Raw genomic sequence first — 18,963 nt, forward strand, 5'->3', positions numbered from 1 at the left:
TACACAAAGAGACAGACACAGACAAAGAGACAGACTGACAGGGAAAGAGACAGGGAAAGAGAGAGACAGGTTAAGAGACAGACACAGGGAAACAGACAGACTGGGAAAGAGAGACAGGGAAAGAGACAGACAGGGAAAGTGACAAAGATAGATAGACAGACGGAGAAAGAGACAGACAGGGAAAGATAAAGACAGACAAAGAGAGAAAGACAGAGATATATACAGAGGGGGAGACAGACATTATAATTACATTTATATCTATTTGTTTTGTGGTTTTTGTGTGCAGAATACATTTTTGTTAATACATTTTATTTTAACAGCAGTTATTAACCCGGGCGAAGCCGGGTAGTACAGCTAGTATACTATATAAGCTTAAAGAGTAACAGTTGTTTTCATTTTTATTTAAATAAGCAATAGTGCCTGTGAAAATAAGCAACTTTGTAATATATCATATCAGGACATTCTGCTTCAGTCTCCTCCTGGACGGATCATTCATTCCCAGTTCATGGGTATCATTTGTATCCAGTGAAGACAGATCTTACCATTGCTGAGAGAGGAGATGACAGTTGGTGCTTTTAAAATCCTATGGAGAAGGGAGGAACTAAAGGCCGATACAGACGCTGCTGCAGGATCTGAAACAAACGTTACAATTCTTAATGGAATTTTATGAGCACCAACTGTCATCTCCTACCTGTGATATATTTTATCTGTTAAAGGGAACCAAACATCAGGATTTTGGTATATAAGGTGCAGCCAGTGCAGTGCTGGCACTATCAGGCACAGGCTCTACATAATTAAACACAGAATTTCCATATGCATAGAAAGAAAGAAGCAAGGTGGATCAAGAATTCACCACCCAACTTCAGAGCTACTCAAATAGCATTTTGAAACAAGAGAACAAGAGTAGAAATGCTTCAAATATTTTTATTATTAGTAATAGTCATAAAAAAAGGGGGTACAAAGAGGGTCTATAATGACCAAGACAATTTCAATATGGCACAAAGTGGGGACCTAGATGTAAAAGGTAGGCAAAGAACACACGGACAGTCAGCTGCACTTCACAAGGACTGTGAAACATTCATTTGCCAAAGACACAGCCATGTGAAACAGTGAATTGCTGGAGCAGAGAAACATTATTGCACATAATAAGTGCAGAAGGGCTGACCCACCGTGGATTATAACTGAACAAGATCAGAAAAGTGCTGTGAGAAGTGCAGGCAGGTCCGTGGGTGACAGGGAGCGTTACCCCAAGCACAAGACTCCGACGTACGTTTCACATTCAGTGATATCTTGCTTCATCATTCTATGCACAGTGATTGATTGTCTCTTTGACTTTTTGGCTATTTACTTCCACTCTGTATGCATGTTACTGGGGTGATGATGCATATTTATTGTTTTTGCTGACCCCCTGGCTTTGCCCTTTGACATGGTCATGTGTTCCTGTGAATGCTCCTTTATGGCGACACTGAAAGAGTACTGTATTTTTTTAGTAGCAATTCACTGTTTCACATGGCTGTGTCTTTGGCAAATGAATGTTTCACAGTCCTTGTGAAGTGCAGCTGACTGTCCGTGTGTTCTTTGCCTACCTTTTACATCTAGGTCCCCACTTTGTGCCATATTGAAATTGTCTTGGTCATTATAGACCCTCTTTGTACCCCCTTTTTTTATGACTATTACTAATAATAAAAATATTTGAAGCATTTCTACTCTTGTTCTCTTGTTTCAAAACAGGCTGTACATAGCATTAGTGGGAAGCTCGGATGTTTAGGCTGTGAAATCCAAGTTTATGAAGTTTGCAAATTCATCCACTTTTTAACTGACGTTTGCACGTCTCCAGATAATACCCGGGCGGGTTATGCACATGATATCCCCCGCCGCCGCCTGTTCCTCCCTCTCTCTGGCTGTATGCAAATTTCTCTATTCAGTAATACGGCGTCGGAGTTGGCGCCTGCGCATAGCGCTTATCTCCGGCGCCGTGTTTTTGAAGCCGGTATTACCCAGTTTTGTGTCTGAGAGGGCGGCGCATGTGCCATCGCTTCTTCAGATCTCGTTGTGACCGCGGGAGCACGCGCGGTCAAAACAGGACTGGAGAACAGCTGATCTAACCCCGATTAGCTGCAGCTATGATATCGTCTGCTGCAGCTAATCGGTAAGATCAGCTGTTCTAGAGATGTGTCTACTCTAGAACTCTGTGGGACATTGACCTGGTCTCTAATCTGAGCTGCTGTTAACCTGCGATTTCTGACACTGGGGACTCGGATAAACTTATCCTCCGCAGCAGAGGTGCCACTTATTCTTTTTTTTTCCTGGGGCGGTCCTCATGTGAGCCAGTTTCTTTGTAGCGTTTGATGGTTTTTGCCACTGCACTTGGGGACACTGTCAAAGTTTTCCCAATTTTTTGGACTGATTGACCTTCATTTCCTAAAGTAATGATGGCCAATCGTTGTTCTTTACTTAGAATTTGTATTATGGCAAAAAAAAAGCAGCTAACAGTCTATTCAGTAGGACTATCAGCCACCAGACTTCTGCACAACACAACTGATGGTCCAAACCCCATTTATAAGGCAAAAAATCCCACTTATTAAACCTGACAGGGCACACCTGTGAAGTGAAAACCATTTCCGGTGACCACCTCTTGAAGCTCATCAAGAGAATGCCAAGAGTGTGCAAAGCAGTGATCAAAGCAAAACGTGGCTACTTTGAAGAACCTAGAATATAAGACATATTTTCAGTTGTATCACACTTTTTTGTCAAGTATTTTTTCCACATGTGTTAATTCATAGTTTTAATGCCTTCAATGTGAAGCTACTATTTTAAGAGTCAAGAAAATTAAGAAAACTCTTTGAATGAGGTGTGTCCAAACTTTTGGTCTGTACTGTATATTAGTAATCCCTGCCTAACTGTCCCTGTATACACTAGCATAGATAAAGAGATCTATAGAGAAAGTATTTCTAAATATCTTTTATCGTATGCTAATGAGTGAGGGGACTAGTCCCCTGGGTGTTAGTTCCCTGGCCAGTCGCCCCCCATTAGCATGTTAGTACGCCCGTGTGGGTGTGCTATCATGCTAATGAATATGCAGCGTCACACAATGATCTCACTCAACTCTCCACCGCCGATGCTGGATTTCGGCTCAGTGCGCATGACACCGGAGTTTGGGTCATGCGCACTATGAAGTTGAGTGTACGCGTCCTGGCTTCAAACTGAAGTAGTGCGCATGACCCAAACTCCGGTGTCATGCGCACTGAGCCGAAATCCAGCGACGGCGGTGGAGAGGTGAGTGAGGATCATCCTGTGATGCTGCGTATTTGTTAGCATGCCCATAGGTGCGTACTAACATGCTAATGAGGGGCGACTGGCCGGGGAACTAATGCCCTTGGGACTAGTCCCCTCACTCATTAGCATACGATAAAAGATCTTTAGAAATACTTTTTCTAAAGCTCTCTTTATCTATGCTAGTGTATACAGGGGCAGGGATTAGCAGTATACACCCAGAACTCGTGTCTCTGGGTGTATATTGCACCTGACCGGTTCCCTTTAATTGAGAATTTTGGGAACGATCAGTCCAGGAGGAGCAAAAAAAACCCCTGATTCTCTGATATATTACAAAGTTTCTTATTTTTACCGGTATTACTTAAAAAGCCCTAAATAATGGTTACTCTTTAATGACTCTGTTGCCTTGTTATGTGGCATTCAGTCATTTGCCCGGCCCCCATTCCGAAGGGTCGGGGAGTAACCGACACCTCTCCGGCCCCATAAAGCACAGGCCCTGCAGCTCATGGCGTGAATTTCTATTCAGAATTTGCTCATCTGAGTACTAAACGGATATGTGCACATGATCAGGACTCCATGCGTCCTGGGCGTGGTGGGTCCTGACCTGCGGAGCCACGAATCACCACAGAAGTCCGCAGCTGCCCGTACCTACGATCTGGGCTCAGGCAGCAAAGAATTGACATGCTTACAGCTCGGAAAGCCGCACCGCAGTTTACGGTCAGTTTACGCTGCGGGCCGTGGGCATGAGATTTCTAGAAATCCCATCCACTGTGCTTGTACAGTACAATGCAGCGTTTTGGATGTAGCTGAAACACGTGTCCAAAAGGCTGTGAACTCTGATCGTGGGCACGCAGCCTAATGGTTTTATGAATTGCATGATAATGTCTGTAAAGCGCTGCGGAATGTGATGGCGCTATATAAATAAATGTGATTGTGTTTGTTTCCTACACCTTTTACAGTATTAACCCCTTATTGCAAATGGATTTAAATGTACACACACACACACACACACACACACACACTAGGGCAAGTAGGCGTACATTTACGTCCATGATATAACACGTACACAGGAGCTGAGCCTTCACCATCTGCTGCGGGTTCACTTCTACTAAACAGCTAATATTACATTACAACAGCTGCAACCGAATTTACCTCCAACCCCTTAGATGCAGTGATCATAAGCGATTGCGGCAGGTAGGTGGTTAGACAGCGGGAGCTTAGGTATGCGCTATAGCCGGCATAGGGAGGAGTGACAAGTGGATATTTATAGCAGAAGGTAGTGACTGAGATTACACGTACCTGTTAGATCACTACAGGATAGAAAGGAACCTTAACCTCTTCAGTACTTGATAGAATTTAAATGCACTTCACCTCAGGGTATATCACAAGCTGGCACTAAAACGCATCTGTGATCCACAATACGCTGTGACCTTCTGATTCCAGATCCCATCAGGCCAGGGTGCACTCGTGACAGTATCTAGTGACTGATGACTTCTTTATCTTCTACAGGACTTGGAGAATTATATTCTTGAGCTTATTCCCACCCTGCCTCAATTAGACGGCCTGGAAAAGTCCTTCTATTCTTTCTACGTCTGCACTGCTGTCCGGAAATTCTTTTTTTTCCTTGATCCTCTAAGGACAGGTAATAAAAAAAAAAAACCAAAACACGCATGCAATGAAAGGTTTCTAAACACATGGTTATATTTTCTACCTGCTTGGCACAAGAATGGAAGATCAGCCAATCATCAGCGGCCAATCTATATTGCTTTGAGCACAATTATCTATTGTGCCGCACCTATAAAATATCAGTGATCCTTTGGGCTCTATGACAAGTGTGTATGTACCAAGGCTCTGCGGCCTCCAGTGGGGCAGCCCCTTTAATTATATGCTTTTACACATCAGCTATACTAGGTTATTATTAATCACTCGTCTTTTATTTTTCAGGAAAGATTAAAATCCAGGATATTTTGGCTTGTAGCTTTTTGGACGATTTACTTGAAGTAAGTGTTTTGGGCATTTTCTTCAATTTCTGGACTTGGGTGCACTGAGTTTATTTATTTGCAAAGTCTATAATTGGAAAAATTCTTAAAAATAAACACTATATTATTCATTTTTTGGGTGGTATACTAATTAAAGGGAACCAAACATCATGATTCTGGTAGATAAGGTGCAGCCAGTGCAGTGCTGGCACTATCAGGCACAGGCTGTACATACCATCCGGGGGCAGCTCGGGTGTTTAGGCTGTGAAATCCAAGTTTATGAAGTTTGAGAATTCATCCACTTTTTGATTGAGGTGTGCACCTTTCCAGATAATATCCGGGTTATGCACATGATTTCCCCCCCCACCCCCCCCGCCGCCTGTTCCTCCCTCTCTCTGGCTGTATGCAAATTACTAATCTTCAGTTACATGTCGTCGGAGTTTGCGCCTGCACATAGCGCTTATCTCCGGCGCCATGTTTTTGAAGCCCGCATACCGTGTTTGGTGTCTGAGAGGGCGGCGCATGCGCCCTCGCTTCTTCATATCTCGTTGTGTCAGCGGGAACGCGCGCGGTCACAACAGGACTGGAGAACAGCTGATTAGCTGCAGCAGACAATATCGTAGCAGACGTCTGCTGCAGCTAATCGGTAAGATCAGCTGTTCTCCAGTCCTGTTGTGACCGCGCACGCTCCCGCTGATACAACGAGAGATGAAGAAGCGAGGGCGCATGCGCCGCCCTCTCAGACACCAAACACTGTATGCAGGCTTCAAAAACATGGCGCCGGAGATAAGCGCTATGCGTAGGCGCAAACTCCGACGCCGTGTAACTGAAGATTAGAAATTTGCATACAGCCAGAGAAAGGGAGGAACAAGTGGCGGGGTACAGCGGGGGAGCAGGAATCATGTGCATAACCCGCCCAGATATTATCAGCAGAGGTGCACACGTCAATCAAAAACATGATTAATTTTCAAACTTCATAAACTTGGATTTCACAGTTTAAACACCCGAGCTACCCACTAATGGTACATACAGCCTGTGCCTGATAGTGCCAGTGCTGCACTGGCTGCACCTTATACACGAAAAACCTGAGGTTAGGTTGTCATTTGCGCTTCATCTCCAAGAATTCTTTGTCATGTATTCTACTATATTCAGTGGCTGTCACGGTCGCCTCTCTGCTATATGAGACTTGTGACAGATCCTGGACTTGAGTTATTTTCCATTCTTGACTCTCTATTAAACGTGTTTTCCTTTCCATTGGCAGTTTTAGTGTTAATGTCAGTATTCCATGTCAGCTAGCAGGGTAATTACCAGCTCAGGTGTTTCTGGTTTGGGACCACTCCAAGCCCCTTTATATACCCTGCTACCAGCAGAGGGTGCTGGTTATTTTCTTTGCCATTTGAATGCTGGGCCTGGAGGTAGAAGGAGCTGCTGCAACCCTCTGCTGAAGTTGCTGTGGTGGCTGCAGTCCTGGTGCTGACTGCAGCAGTCTATTTTTTTCCCCCCTGTCTGTCTTCCTTTCCTGGTGTGTTGTTTCAGTGCAGCGGTGGGACTAGCGTCCTTCATCTGCCCACTCCCTAGCCAGGGACTAATGTAGGGCCTTTTCAGGACTTCAGGTTCCTACTCAGCGGCAGGTGAGGAACCTATATAGGGATGGCTAGGAGTGCAGGGTAGAGTGGTAGGTTACTAGAGGAGGTGTCATTCTTCCCTCTTACTAGTTCTAAGGTCCTCCATTGTTAAAGTGTCCCTGGTGTACCCTTGTTGTTGTCTGTTTGGCCTCATGTCGGACTCTTAAGCGGGATTTACATGCTACAATATCGTTAATGAATTATTATCGGGGTCACGTTGTTAGTGACGCACATCCGGTGTCATTAACGATATCACAGTGTGTAAAACTTAAGAGCGATCTGAAACGATCGCAAAAGAGGGCAAAATCGTTTGCCGTGGAGAGGTCGTCCTAAAACAAAAAATCGTTTACGGCTCTTTAGCGATGTTGTCCCTCGTTCCTGCGGCAGCACACATCGCTATGTGTGACACCGCATGAGCGACAAACATCTCTTACCTGCGTCCACTGAAAATGTGGAAGGAAGGAGGTGGGCAGGATGTTTACGTCCCGCTCATCTCCGCCCCTTCGCTACTATTGGACGGCTGCCGTGTGATGTCGCTGTGATGCCGCACAACCCGCCCCCTTAGAAAGGAGGCGGTTAGCCGGCCAGAGCGATGTCGCAGGGCAGGTAAGTGCGTGTGACACTGCCGTAGCAATAATGTTTGCTACGGCAGCGATCACCACATATCGGCCGTACGATGGGGGCGGGTGCTATCGCGCTCGACATCGCTAGCAATTGCTAGCTATGTCACAGCGTGTAAAGCCCGCTTTAGTAGGCGTCATGACAGTGGCTTTGAAGAAGAAGAAAAAATGTTTTATGTATCAGGCTGTATTTTTAGCTTTGTGACACTTCTTCATTGTTTTGCTCAGCTTTCTTCAGGCCCCACAGTTAATCTGTGACTTATTTTGCTTTTACAGCTACGAGATGAAGAACTTTCTAAAGAGAGTCAAGAATCAAACTGGTTTTCTGCTCCTTCTGCGCTGAGAGTTTATGGTGAGTTCAGTTTACTTAAATGATGAATACAAATTCCAAGAAAAAGAAGAATAAAGTCATGAACGAAGTGCAAATCTGTAATAACTGGCAAACAAATTGCTGCCATCGCAACGTCCATAACATCAGAATAGTCGGCTTAGTTACAGTACAGACCAAAAGTTTGGACACACCTTCTCATCTCTAGAACAACTGTTAAGAGAAGACTTTGTGCAGCAGCCTTCATGGTAAAATAGCTGCTAGGAAACCACTGCTAAGGACAGGCAACAAGCAGAAGAGACTTGTTTAGGCTAAAGAACACAAGGAATGGACATTAGACCCGTGGAAATCTGTGCTTTGTTCTGATGAGGAGATAAGGTATGCAACACCAGTGACTATGTAAGGGGAATACATGGAATAGCAGAAACTGCTGTGTGAATACTGACTTGAAAAATCCAATAGCTACATGTAAGAGTGAAAATGTGAAAAATGGAATCTGCATTACTGCCATGAACATATGAATAAAGAGAAATTTAGCTACTGAATTGATCAATGCAATAGAGCCCCAACACTACGCCAAAGTATTTCTCTACGTTGGGGTCCCTAGCTTGTGTGTGTCCTCTCATGCAGTTAAAAAACTTACCGTGTATGGGAAGCTGAGACCCAGGCTATATATGCGTATAATGTGGATTGGCAATAGGTGTGTGGGGAGGGTTCACAAACGAAAAAACGAAAAAACTTAGAATGGTGTTCCAAACGTTATTCCTTATTGTTCTGATGAGTCCAAATTTGAGATCTTTGGATCCAACCACCGTGTCTTTGTAGAAAAGGTGAACGGATGGACTATACATGGCTGGTTCCCACCGTGAAGCATGGAGGAGGAGGTGTGATGGTGTGGGGGGGCTTTGCTGGTGACACTGTCGGGGATTTATTCAAAATTGAAGGCATACAGAACCAGCATGGCTACCACAGCATCTTGCAGTGGCGTGCTATTCCATCCGATTTGCGTTTAGTTGGACCATCATTTATTTTTCAACAGGACAATGACCCCAAACAGACCTCCAGGCTGTGTAAGGGCTATTTGACTAAGAAGGAGAGTGATGGAGTGCTACGCCAGATGACCTGGTCTCCACAGTCACCAGACCTGAACCCAATCGAGATGGTTTGGGGTGAGCTGGACCGCAGAGTGAAGGAAAAAGGGCCAACAAGTGCTAAGCATCTCTGGGAACTCCTTCAAGACTGTTGGGAAACCATTTCCGGTGACTACCTCATGAATCTCATCAAGAGAATGCCAAGAGTGTGCAAAGCAGCAATCACAGCAAAAGGTGGCTACTGTGAAGAACCTAGAATATAAGACATATTTTCAGTTGTTTCACACTTTTTAACTATTTCATTCCACATGTGTTAATTCATAGTTTTGATGCCTTCAATGTGAATCTACAATTTTTAGAGTCACGAAAATAAAAAAAAAATCTTTGAATGAAAAGGTGTGTCCAAACTTTTGGTCTGTACTGTATGTGGTGAGAAAATCCAAGATGGCCGTGTGGCAAATATAACCGAGAAATGGCTTTTTAAGAGTCTGCGAGAAGTAAAAGGTTCAGTTTATTAACAGTCATATTTTACGCTGCAAATATCTAGGTCAGTACCTGAATCTTGATAAGGACCACAATGGGATGCTAAGCAAGGAAGAGCTGTCCCGGTACGGAACGGGAACCTTGACCAGCGTCTTCTTAGATCGGGTGTTCCAGGAATGCTTGACCTATGACGGTGAGATGGTAAGTGCCTTGTGACACCAGACTTCAGGGAGGTCCATGCCAGATTCCTAGGTGTAGTTTATAGGAAACGTGTATGTCACATGCCAGGTACCAGTGTATAGAGTGAGCTCAGGAGCGGAGCACCACCATATTTCACAAATACAGGTTGCGTTAAACAGCCGGCATTTGCATGTAACAAAACACGTTAAGTGACGCTGCCCGTGGCATTTAAAGCACGCATTGTGGGGGCTGACCATTCTAGGCGGCCATTGTTCCCTGAGCGACTTGGCTGCCATGTCTGTACCCTTGTGAAGCCCAGATGATAAGACGTTCAAGTGCCCTAAAAGGAGACTACTTCATATTTTGTACATTAAAATACATAAAACATAATTTCTAATTATCCCACCTCATTTTTCCATTAAAAATAAAGACATTAGCTAGATCCCGACCATGCAATTACTATGCTCAAAATCTGGAGCCGGTGCTGATTGGGTTTAGGAATAAGATCGATGCCTGGTGTCGACTCCCGCCGTCTCTTATTAGCCGTACTAATCTACTAAAAATGGTGCTGATGCCCAAACCTTTATATATCCTTCACAACGCCCCAATATGGATTCACTGTAAATTTTTTCGTAAAATTAACACTCTGTTCTGGGAGCTCTTGTGGAAAAAGCAGAATTCGTCTTGAGACTCTGCAGAGAGGGAAGGAGGTGGGGGGGGTCTGGCAATCCCCAACCCATGGATTTATTATGTTGCGGCTCAGATACAGCACTTTAGGGGATGGGAAATGCAGGTGCTTCTTATAATCCGGATATAGCTTACCGAGTGGCACTGCAGCGGTGGAGCAGTGTCACAGCTGAAGGATGGTGGCAGGAGTGGGGCAATGCTGCGGGCCCAGGGCTTGGAGGAGGGGGTGTTGCGTGGATGCTATGCTGGCGCCATTGATCTCCGGGCAGTGGATGCAATGAGTTTCAGGAGAAGGACTGCGGAGGCAGCGCATGCGCAGATTGGGTTCTTGGCTCTGTGATATCTCAGTCTGTGCATGTGCTGCCTCCGCAGCCAATCTCCATCCACTGCCTGGATATATATGGTGTCCACATTGCACCACCGTGACGCCCCCTCCTCCCAGCCCTGAGCCATCGTGACACCACCGCTGCACCACCGCTGTGCCCCCAAAACCCACAGAGTTATATCTGAATTATAAAACAGACTCTTGGATTATAACACTGACATTTTTTTTAACATTACAATTTTTTTTTTCCTTTTTTCTTTCTCTAAATTTTGGGGTGCGTCATATAATCTGAAAATATGGTAAATTCTGGAGAAATGGGATTATCGTGGTGTGCAGATGCTGCAAATCGTCTTCCAGTACGAGCCCTTCATGCACTTATTGACCCAACGACCAGGGTGACCTGTGACATTGAGATATGGAATCACCGATATACTGGATCTGTTTTCCCCTCTTTTTAGGATTATAAAACCTATTTAGATTTCGTCTTGGCACTGGAGAACAGGAAAGAGCCGGCCGCTCTGCAGTATATATTCAAGCTTCTGGACATTGAGAACAAAGGCAGCCTGAATGTGTTTTCTCTCAACTATTTCTTTAGGGTAAGATGCCGGTTCTACTTGGCCTTTGACTTGAGTCTGGTGACTGTAACATCTATATACATATACTAGCTGTAGTACCCGGCGGTGCCCAGGATAGTAACTGTCTCTCTGTCTCTCTCCCAGTCTCTGTCTGTGGGTCGCTGTCTGTCTGTCTCTTTCCTTGTCTATTTATCTCTGTGTCTGTCTCTATATGTGTGTCTGTCTGTTTTGTCTCTTTGCCCGTCTATCTCTCTGTCTCCTTCCCCGTCTGTCTGTGTCTCGGTCTCTCTGTCTGTCTGTCTGTCTGTCTTTTTCTGTCTCTCTTTATCAGTCTCCCCACCGACATCATGTTACCTCACACATAAGCTTCTTATACTAAGTTTATTTTGTTTCTATAGCAACCATTGACAGTTGCTATTTATAGCCTGTAGCTCCCACTTCCATTCAGTTTAATAGAGGCAGGATTTTTGGAGAGTAAGTGCGGATTCCTTTAGCGGACACACACACACACACACACACACACACACACACACACACACACACACACACACACACACACACACACACACACACACACACACACACACCTTTATATATTAGATTTATACTTAATAATTCCATATCTTTACTCAATAGGCCATTCAGGAACAAATGAAGATTCATGGGCAAGATCCTGTCGCTTTTCACGATGTACAGGTAAATCCATAAATCCTTTATGCTGCAGATAGATCCATATTACGCAGAATGATCTACAAATGTACAGAATGTGTGACACTCTGTGATGATAAATAAAAGCACATAATAGAACATATCCACATACAGATGATATAACAAAAAGACTGACCCGCACATCCAACAGGTGTGAACAGCTGCTAGCTGAAAACACAATATAACTACAAAACACATACAGCTGCACTCTAGAATGCTAACAATGAATAAGGGAACTCTGGTATTGCATTACTGCTATAGGAATATTTTAAAAAAAGAGATACTTGCTGTATTTTTCATTTTATAAGACGCACTGGATTATAAGACGCATCCTAAATTTAGAGATATAAATGGGGTTAGTCTTATACTCCGGTGTTGTCTTACCGGAGGGGGGTGGCAGCGGTGGTGGAGCGGGGTCACAGGAGGCAGAGGCTGTGATGGCGGCAGGTCTGTGTTGGAAGCGGAAGCTGCGGTGGTTGTGTGGTGGAGCAGGCCGGTGCAGCGAATGTCCCAGATGCTCCGTCGGCGTTTCGGGCTTCAAAGAAATGGCAACCAGAGCGGCATGTGCGCTGACTGAGCTCTCATACAAGATCTCCATCTCTGCACGTGCTGACTCCGGGCACCATAATTTGAAGCCCGGACCGCGGACAGACCATCTGGGACACCCGCCGCACAGCTTACACTGCCAGCACAGCCACCACAGCCAGCCGACCACCCACACAGTGTGGCAGGCCGCCCGCCCGCCGGCACAGTGAGACAGCCGCCTGCCCACCTGCACAGACAGGCACCTGGCCGCCCGCACAGAGAGCCACACAGACAGCCCCTGCCAACTCTCACCTCCCGGTAAGTTATATTTGGATTTTAAGACGCACCCCTCATTTTCCTCCCAAATTTTTGGGAGGAAAAGTGCATCTTATATAATCCGAAAAATACGGTAACTTATTTATTGGTTAAGGCATGTGAGCCATACAGATAACACTACTTAATTTGTGACTATTTATTACAATTTTTAGGATGAAATCTTTGACATGGTCAAACCAAGAGATCCCTTTCGCATTACACTCCAAGATCTTATCCAAAGCAGCCAGGGGGACACCGTGTGCAGTATACTCATAGATCTTAATGGCTTCTGGACCTATGAAAATCGAGAAGTCCTGGTAGCCGCAGATGGAGAAAGCCCTGCAGACATTGAAGATACATAGCCATTTGTCGAAGAGACTACTTGGTCTTCATTATATTGTCCTTTTATTATTCATGGGCTTTTGTATGAATTCTATAAGACACCACTTGGGTGATCTCATACTCTTAAGGGTGCTTTACACGCTGCGATCGTCGGGGTCACGTCGTTAGTGACGCACATCCGGCGTCGTTAGCGACATCGCAGCGTGTGACACCAAGGAGCGACGATCAACGATCGCAAAAACGTCAAAACTCGTTGATCGTTGACACGTCGCTCCTTTTCCTAATATTGTTGGTGGGGCATGCCGCAGGTTGTTCGTCGTTCCTGCGGCATCACACATCACTATGTGTGACACCGCAGGAGCGACGAACATCTCCTTACTTGCGTCCACCGGCAATGAGGAAGGAAGGAGGAGGGCGGCATGTTCTGGCCGCTCATCTCCGCCCCTCCTCTGCTATTGGACTGCTGCCGTGTGACGTCGCTGTGACGCCGCACGAACTGCCCCCTTAGAAAGGAGGCGGATCGCCGGCCACAGCGACGTCGCAGGGAAGGTAAGTCCGTGTGATGGGTGTAGGCGATGTTGTGCGCCACGGGCAGCGATTTGCCCGTGACGCACAACCGATGGCAGGTACGCACGCTAACTATATCGGTACCGATATCGCAGCGTGTAAAGTGGGCTTTAGGGTGTAGAAACACGCAGGCTGCAGCTTTGTAATTGCATTTTTGGTTAATAGAGGCAAAACCCATAAAAAGAATTTGGTTGTAAACTTGGGAGAATGAACAGCAGAAGATAATGTTATGTTCCTATTTATTTTGTCTTTTTAAATATAGAAGTATAAATATTTTTTCCCCAATTGTGTTTCTCAGTTTTTGGGTATTTATAATCCTTTTAAATGGTTAAAAACACTTATATTAAAAATTAGTACAAATATGTGACCAAGCCTATATACATAGGTGAAGATCGGCTGAATGAGCATTTGAAGATTTCGGTCCCAATTAAAGTGCGTATCATCTCCGCTGTGGATATCTTTGCAAAAGAAAAAAAGCTCAGTAGACATGGACATTTCAACTTTTGCAATGGAATATGGGATGACATCCGCCGAATACATGGATACGCTGTGATATTCAGATCCGCAGCATGGGCTTATTTTTATACTGCAGATATCTTGAACAATGTGTGCAAGTTATACCGTATCTTTAAATTGCACACACAATGCTGGGCCTCTAAAATGCATTAGATTTTTTGCAAGCAAGTTTTGTTACGTGCTATTGTGTCTTTACAGGGGTTGCCTCCTGTTCTAGTCTTCACTAGGACATCGCTCCCCTGCTTCCTTGGTGGGGATTAAAAGTTTGGGTCAGCTACACAGCTGAGCTGTTTGTCGGTACTATGTGGCCTTCCTGTAGGATTATGAGGGACAGGGGCTCTGATGCTGTACCTCACGCTAAGGGACCCTAGGCTATCCCTAACTTCAGGGTTACCCCTAATGGTGGAGATGCCAGAGTCTTGTGCCTGGTTAGTTCTGGTCAGAAGCATAATCTAATTCCTCATCCCGGAGAAGGAAGGTGCAGCAGTGAAATGGAAACACAGATAAAGACAGACAGGGGGAAACCAAAACTCTGACACACTGCAAACTGACAGGAACTAACAATGAGAGACTCAGTAGAAGAGCAAGAGTAGGAAAGTAGCAACAAAATACAACAAGGGTTAACTGCACAACCACACTGAGCAACAGACAGTCTGGATCACAACACATCACTAGACCAGCTAAGATAAACTATAGCTGGCATAGAAAGAAGGATCTAGCCGGCAAATATAGGAGGGGAGCAGATGTGATTGGCTCCCCTACAACATGTGATCAAAAGAGACTAACAAGCAGAGATTAACTCAAGTAGCCTGCCTATGAACTACCACTCTGTTGGTCGACACCAGAGTCTGCCTGCACTGATTACAGACATCAGAGTAGTTATCAGGCGGAGTGTCAGAATCTGTAATCTGAACAGATCCCGTGGCCGCCATGACCGACTGCAATGTGTGTAAAAATCTCCGCTTGCTGAGGCAGCTTCTCCTCTGCACCTTAAGGCCCCGTTACACGCAACGACGTATCTAACGATCTATCGCCGGGGTCATGGATTCCATGACGCTCATCCGGCATAGTTAGCGACGTCGTTGCGTGCGACACCAACGAGCGGCCATTAACGATGGAAAATACTCACCTAATCGTCCATCATTGACACGTCGTTCATTTTTAAAAAATCGTTGATTGTTGAGGACGCAGGTTGTTCGTCGTTCCCGAGGCAGCACACATCGTTACGTGTGACACCTCAGGAACGACGAACTACAGCTTACCTGCGGCTGCCGACAATGAGGAAGGAATTAGGTGGGCGGGATGTTACGGCCACTCATCTCCGCCCTTCCGCTTCTATTGGGCGGTCGCTTAGTGATGCCGCTGTGACGCCGCACAAACCGCCTCCCTTAGAAAGGAGGCGGTCCGCCGGCCGCAGCGACGTCGCTAGGCAGGTAAGTCCGTGTGATGGCTCCGAACGATATTGTGCACCAGGGGCAGCGATTTGCCCGTGACGTACAAACGACGGGGGTGGGTACGCTCGCTAGCGATATCGCTGTGTGTAAAGCCCCCTTTACAGGGACGCTCTCAGATGGGCCAGCAATTCTGCCAGCGTCAGAGCAGAGATTGCGAGCTGTATAGCAAATATCTTGCGATTATGTGACCCTTCCCAAGTAGACTGGCCACCTCTGCCATGAGCAGCACACTACAGAAGTAGCTAATCCCCGAACAGAGGGAGTTTTATAATTTTTCTCTACATTCTGTGAATGACAACTCCATGTAAATGTACGAAAAGTAGTAACAATGACAGGCAGATAACATTTTAATGGATCTTTACCTTTTAGTGCCAAAGCAAATGTTAGCATCCTGCAGCCGGCTACCACAGCGGCTTCCACCTTTTCTCTAGTCTCCTATTTTATAAGTCTCCTCCTGAGTCGGTATCCGTGCCAATTCTATCTTTCACTTTAATTGGCCTTTGTTCTCATGCCATTATTAATGTGCATCTTCCATCACTGGATAGATTGGTTTTTGGTTTTTTTATGCACACTCAGACTTCATCAGACATATGGAAGAAACCAGTGCATGCTGCATTTTTATTTTCATGTGCAGATTTGATCCGATCATCCAATTGAATAAGATTCGCCTCAGTGCAACCAGTTTTTTCAAGAACAGAACTCAGACCGGAACTACAGTGTTGTGAACTTGGCCATTTACGGCACGGAGAAAATCAGTTTTATCATAGTGTCAGTAGGAGGCAGTCACAGGGCTGCACTCAGCTGTGTCTCTACCCTTAGGTTTGTTGTTATTTTTTTTTATTATTAATATCCCTTTTTCTTTCAGCTTCAGATTGTGATTGGGTAAGAGAGTGGAGTGGTGTCACTCTGTCATCCCACCTATAGACCCAGAGCACAGTGTGGGGTTGTCACTACTGTATCCTCCCTGGTCTGTCCGGCATGACCTTAACCCCCTTAACATATTCAAGACTGTTTTGGGCGCTCCATGTGATGGTTGTTGCCACCATTTCACTGCCTGCTTGCTCCCCAGAGCCTGACGGTGCAGGGACGAAAGCCAGAACCGGTACCTCACAGCTGTCTGACAGCCAACGTTCGTAAGGTCTGATGGCCATCTTCCACCTCCATTCTGTGAAGAGGATTCTGGGGTCTTCAGTACAGGTATTCCATTTTACCTATGTTTCAGCAGACAGTGGGGGCTCCTTTGTTAACCCCTTCATGACATATGACATACAGGGTTTGGACAAAATAATGGAAACACCCAACGTTTTGGCATCATAATCTTCGAACATGTTATAAACATGCAAACCGTGACATATGTTAAGGTTTTGTAGTGGATTATTTCTGTTATGTGATGTGCATGTAAATTAACTGTTTGTTTTGCAGAATTGGAAGAACATTGATGAGAGCCTGATACCAATGGCAGACCTCTCAAATTTTCAAAGAGGCCAAATTGTTGGTGCTCGTATGGCAGGGTCTAGAGTAACAGAAAGTGCCCGAATGCTTGGTGTGTCAAGAGGTACGGTCTCCAAAGTAATGACTGTGTTTGAAAGAGAAGGAAAAACGTCCGCAGCAAAGCACAGGTCCGGCCGAAAGTCGAAGTTGACAGAGAGACCGTCTGACTCTAAAGCAAATTGTGAGAGGGCATCGCAAGACCATGGCTCCGAAAATCATCGCTGAGCTCAATGAACACCTACAGAACCCAGTTTCCACGAAAACTGTTAGTTGGGAGCTGCACAAATCTGGATTCCACGGAAGAGCTGCAATTAGGAAAACGCTGCTCTCAATGACAAATGTGTCCAAGCGTTTAGAGTGGTGTAGAAACCTCCAGAATTGGTCCCTCAAGCAGTGGAAACGTGATATTCTCAGACGAATCATCGTTTACCATATTTCCGACCTGCGGCCGAGTGTACTTTTGGAGACAGCCGAAAGAAGCATTCCATCCAGACTGCCTTCTCCCAACCGTAAAACATGGCGGAGGTTCTGTGATGATCTGGGGTGCTATTTCCAGGAGATCCGCCAGGCCAATGATATCCTTTCATGGAAGAGTTAACAGCAGAGATTATTTAGGCATTTTGGGCGACCAAGTGCATCCCATGGTTCAAGCACTGTTCCCGGAGGGGAACGCCATCTTTCAGGATGATAATGCACCAATTCATACAGCTAGAATTGTTAAAGCATGGCACGAGGAACAGTCTAATGAAGTTGAGCATCTCATCTGCCCCCACAATCCCCAAACCTCAACATTATTGAGCATTTATGGTCCATTTTAGAGATTCAAGTTAGATGTCGAGTTCCACCACCATCGTCGCTCAAAGAACTGGAGGGTGTTTTAACTGCAGAATGGGCTAAAATATACAAATTCACACCTTGTATGAATCCATACCTCGAAGAATGTAGGCTGTAATCACCGCAAAAGGTGGACCTACACCATATTACACTAACTTTCTTTGGCGCTCCATTGGGAGACCCAGACAATTGGGTGTATAGCTATGCCTCCGGAGGCCACACAAAGTATTACACTAAAAGTGTAAAGCCCCTCCCCTTCAGCCTATACACCCCCCGTGCTGCCACGGGCTCCTCAGTTTTTATGCTTTGTGCGAAGGAGGCAGACATCCACGCATAGCTCCACAGATTAGTCAGCAGCAGCTGCTGACTATGTCGGATGGAAGAAAAGAGGGCCCATAACAGGGCCCCCAGCATGCTCCCTTCTCACCCCACTCTTGTCGGCGGTGTTGTTAAGGTTGAGGTATCCATTGCGGGTACGGAGGCTGGAGCCCACATGCTGCTTTCCTTCCCCATCCCCCTTAGGGCTCTGGGTGAAGTGGGATCCTATCGGTCTCCAGGCACATGAGACCGTGCTCCATCCACAGCTCCTGAGGACTCTGCTGGATAGGAGCCGAGTATCGTTCAGGGACATGGCCCTGCTACTTTGAGGTACTCTGTGTCCCCGTGGGGACCGCGCACAGCAACACTCCAGCATTGCTGGGTGTGCTAGTGCACCGGGGACCGCGGCGCTGACTGCGTTTGTGCCTTTACACACTGCAGCGTCGCTGAGTGTGTTAGTGTATGGGGATTGCCGCGCTGACCGCCGCTGCCATTGTTATCACTGCGGCGCGGCTGGGACTGTTAGTGCGCCGGGGACTTCCGCGCCGACCGCGCTTATACGGCGGCCGCGCTTATAACTTTAGTCCCCGGCTTTTGCGGCCTAGTCTCATTCTTTTCCCGCCCCCAGGCCTGCCAGTCAGGGGAAGGGCGGGACGCTGTAAAGGACGTCAGCAACTGAGGCTGGAGCATGCTTTGTATACTCCACCCCCCTCACTGTGCACAGTGG

General features: G+C 46.0%; 1 protein-coding gene across 1 annotated transcript in view; it reads left to right on the forward strand.

The window, feature by feature from the left end:
• Positions 1-13,908, forward strand: part of PPP2R3C (protein phosphatase 2 regulatory subunit B''gamma) — a 29,375-nt gene extending 15,467 nt beyond the window's left edge. The window contains exons 8-14 of the mRNA XM_075330798.1: positions 4,783-4,915; positions 5,218-5,273; positions 7,774-7,849; positions 9,464-9,600; positions 11,050-11,187; positions 11,803-11,862; positions 12,888-13,908. Of these exons, the coding sequence (XP_075186913.1) occupies positions 4,783-4,915; positions 5,218-5,273; positions 7,774-7,849; positions 9,464-9,600; positions 11,050-11,187; positions 11,803-11,862; positions 12,888-13,076 (789 nt within the window). The 3' untranslated portion in view covers positions 13,077-13,908. The remainder of the gene's footprint in view (positions 1-4,782; positions 4,916-5,217; positions 5,274-7,773; positions 7,850-9,463; positions 9,601-11,049; positions 11,188-11,802; positions 11,863-12,887) is intronic.
• The last annotated feature ends 5,055 nt before the right edge of the window (positions 13,909-18,963 follow it).

Source organism: Anomaloglossus baeobatrachus, chromosome 12, assembly GCF_048569485.1.
Source record: "Anomaloglossus baeobatrachus isolate aAnoBae1 chromosome 12, aAnoBae1.hap1, whole genome shotgun sequence".
Classification (NCBI taxonomy): domain Eukaryota; kingdom Metazoa; phylum Chordata; class Amphibia; order Anura; family Aromobatidae; genus Anomaloglossus; species Anomaloglossus baeobatrachus.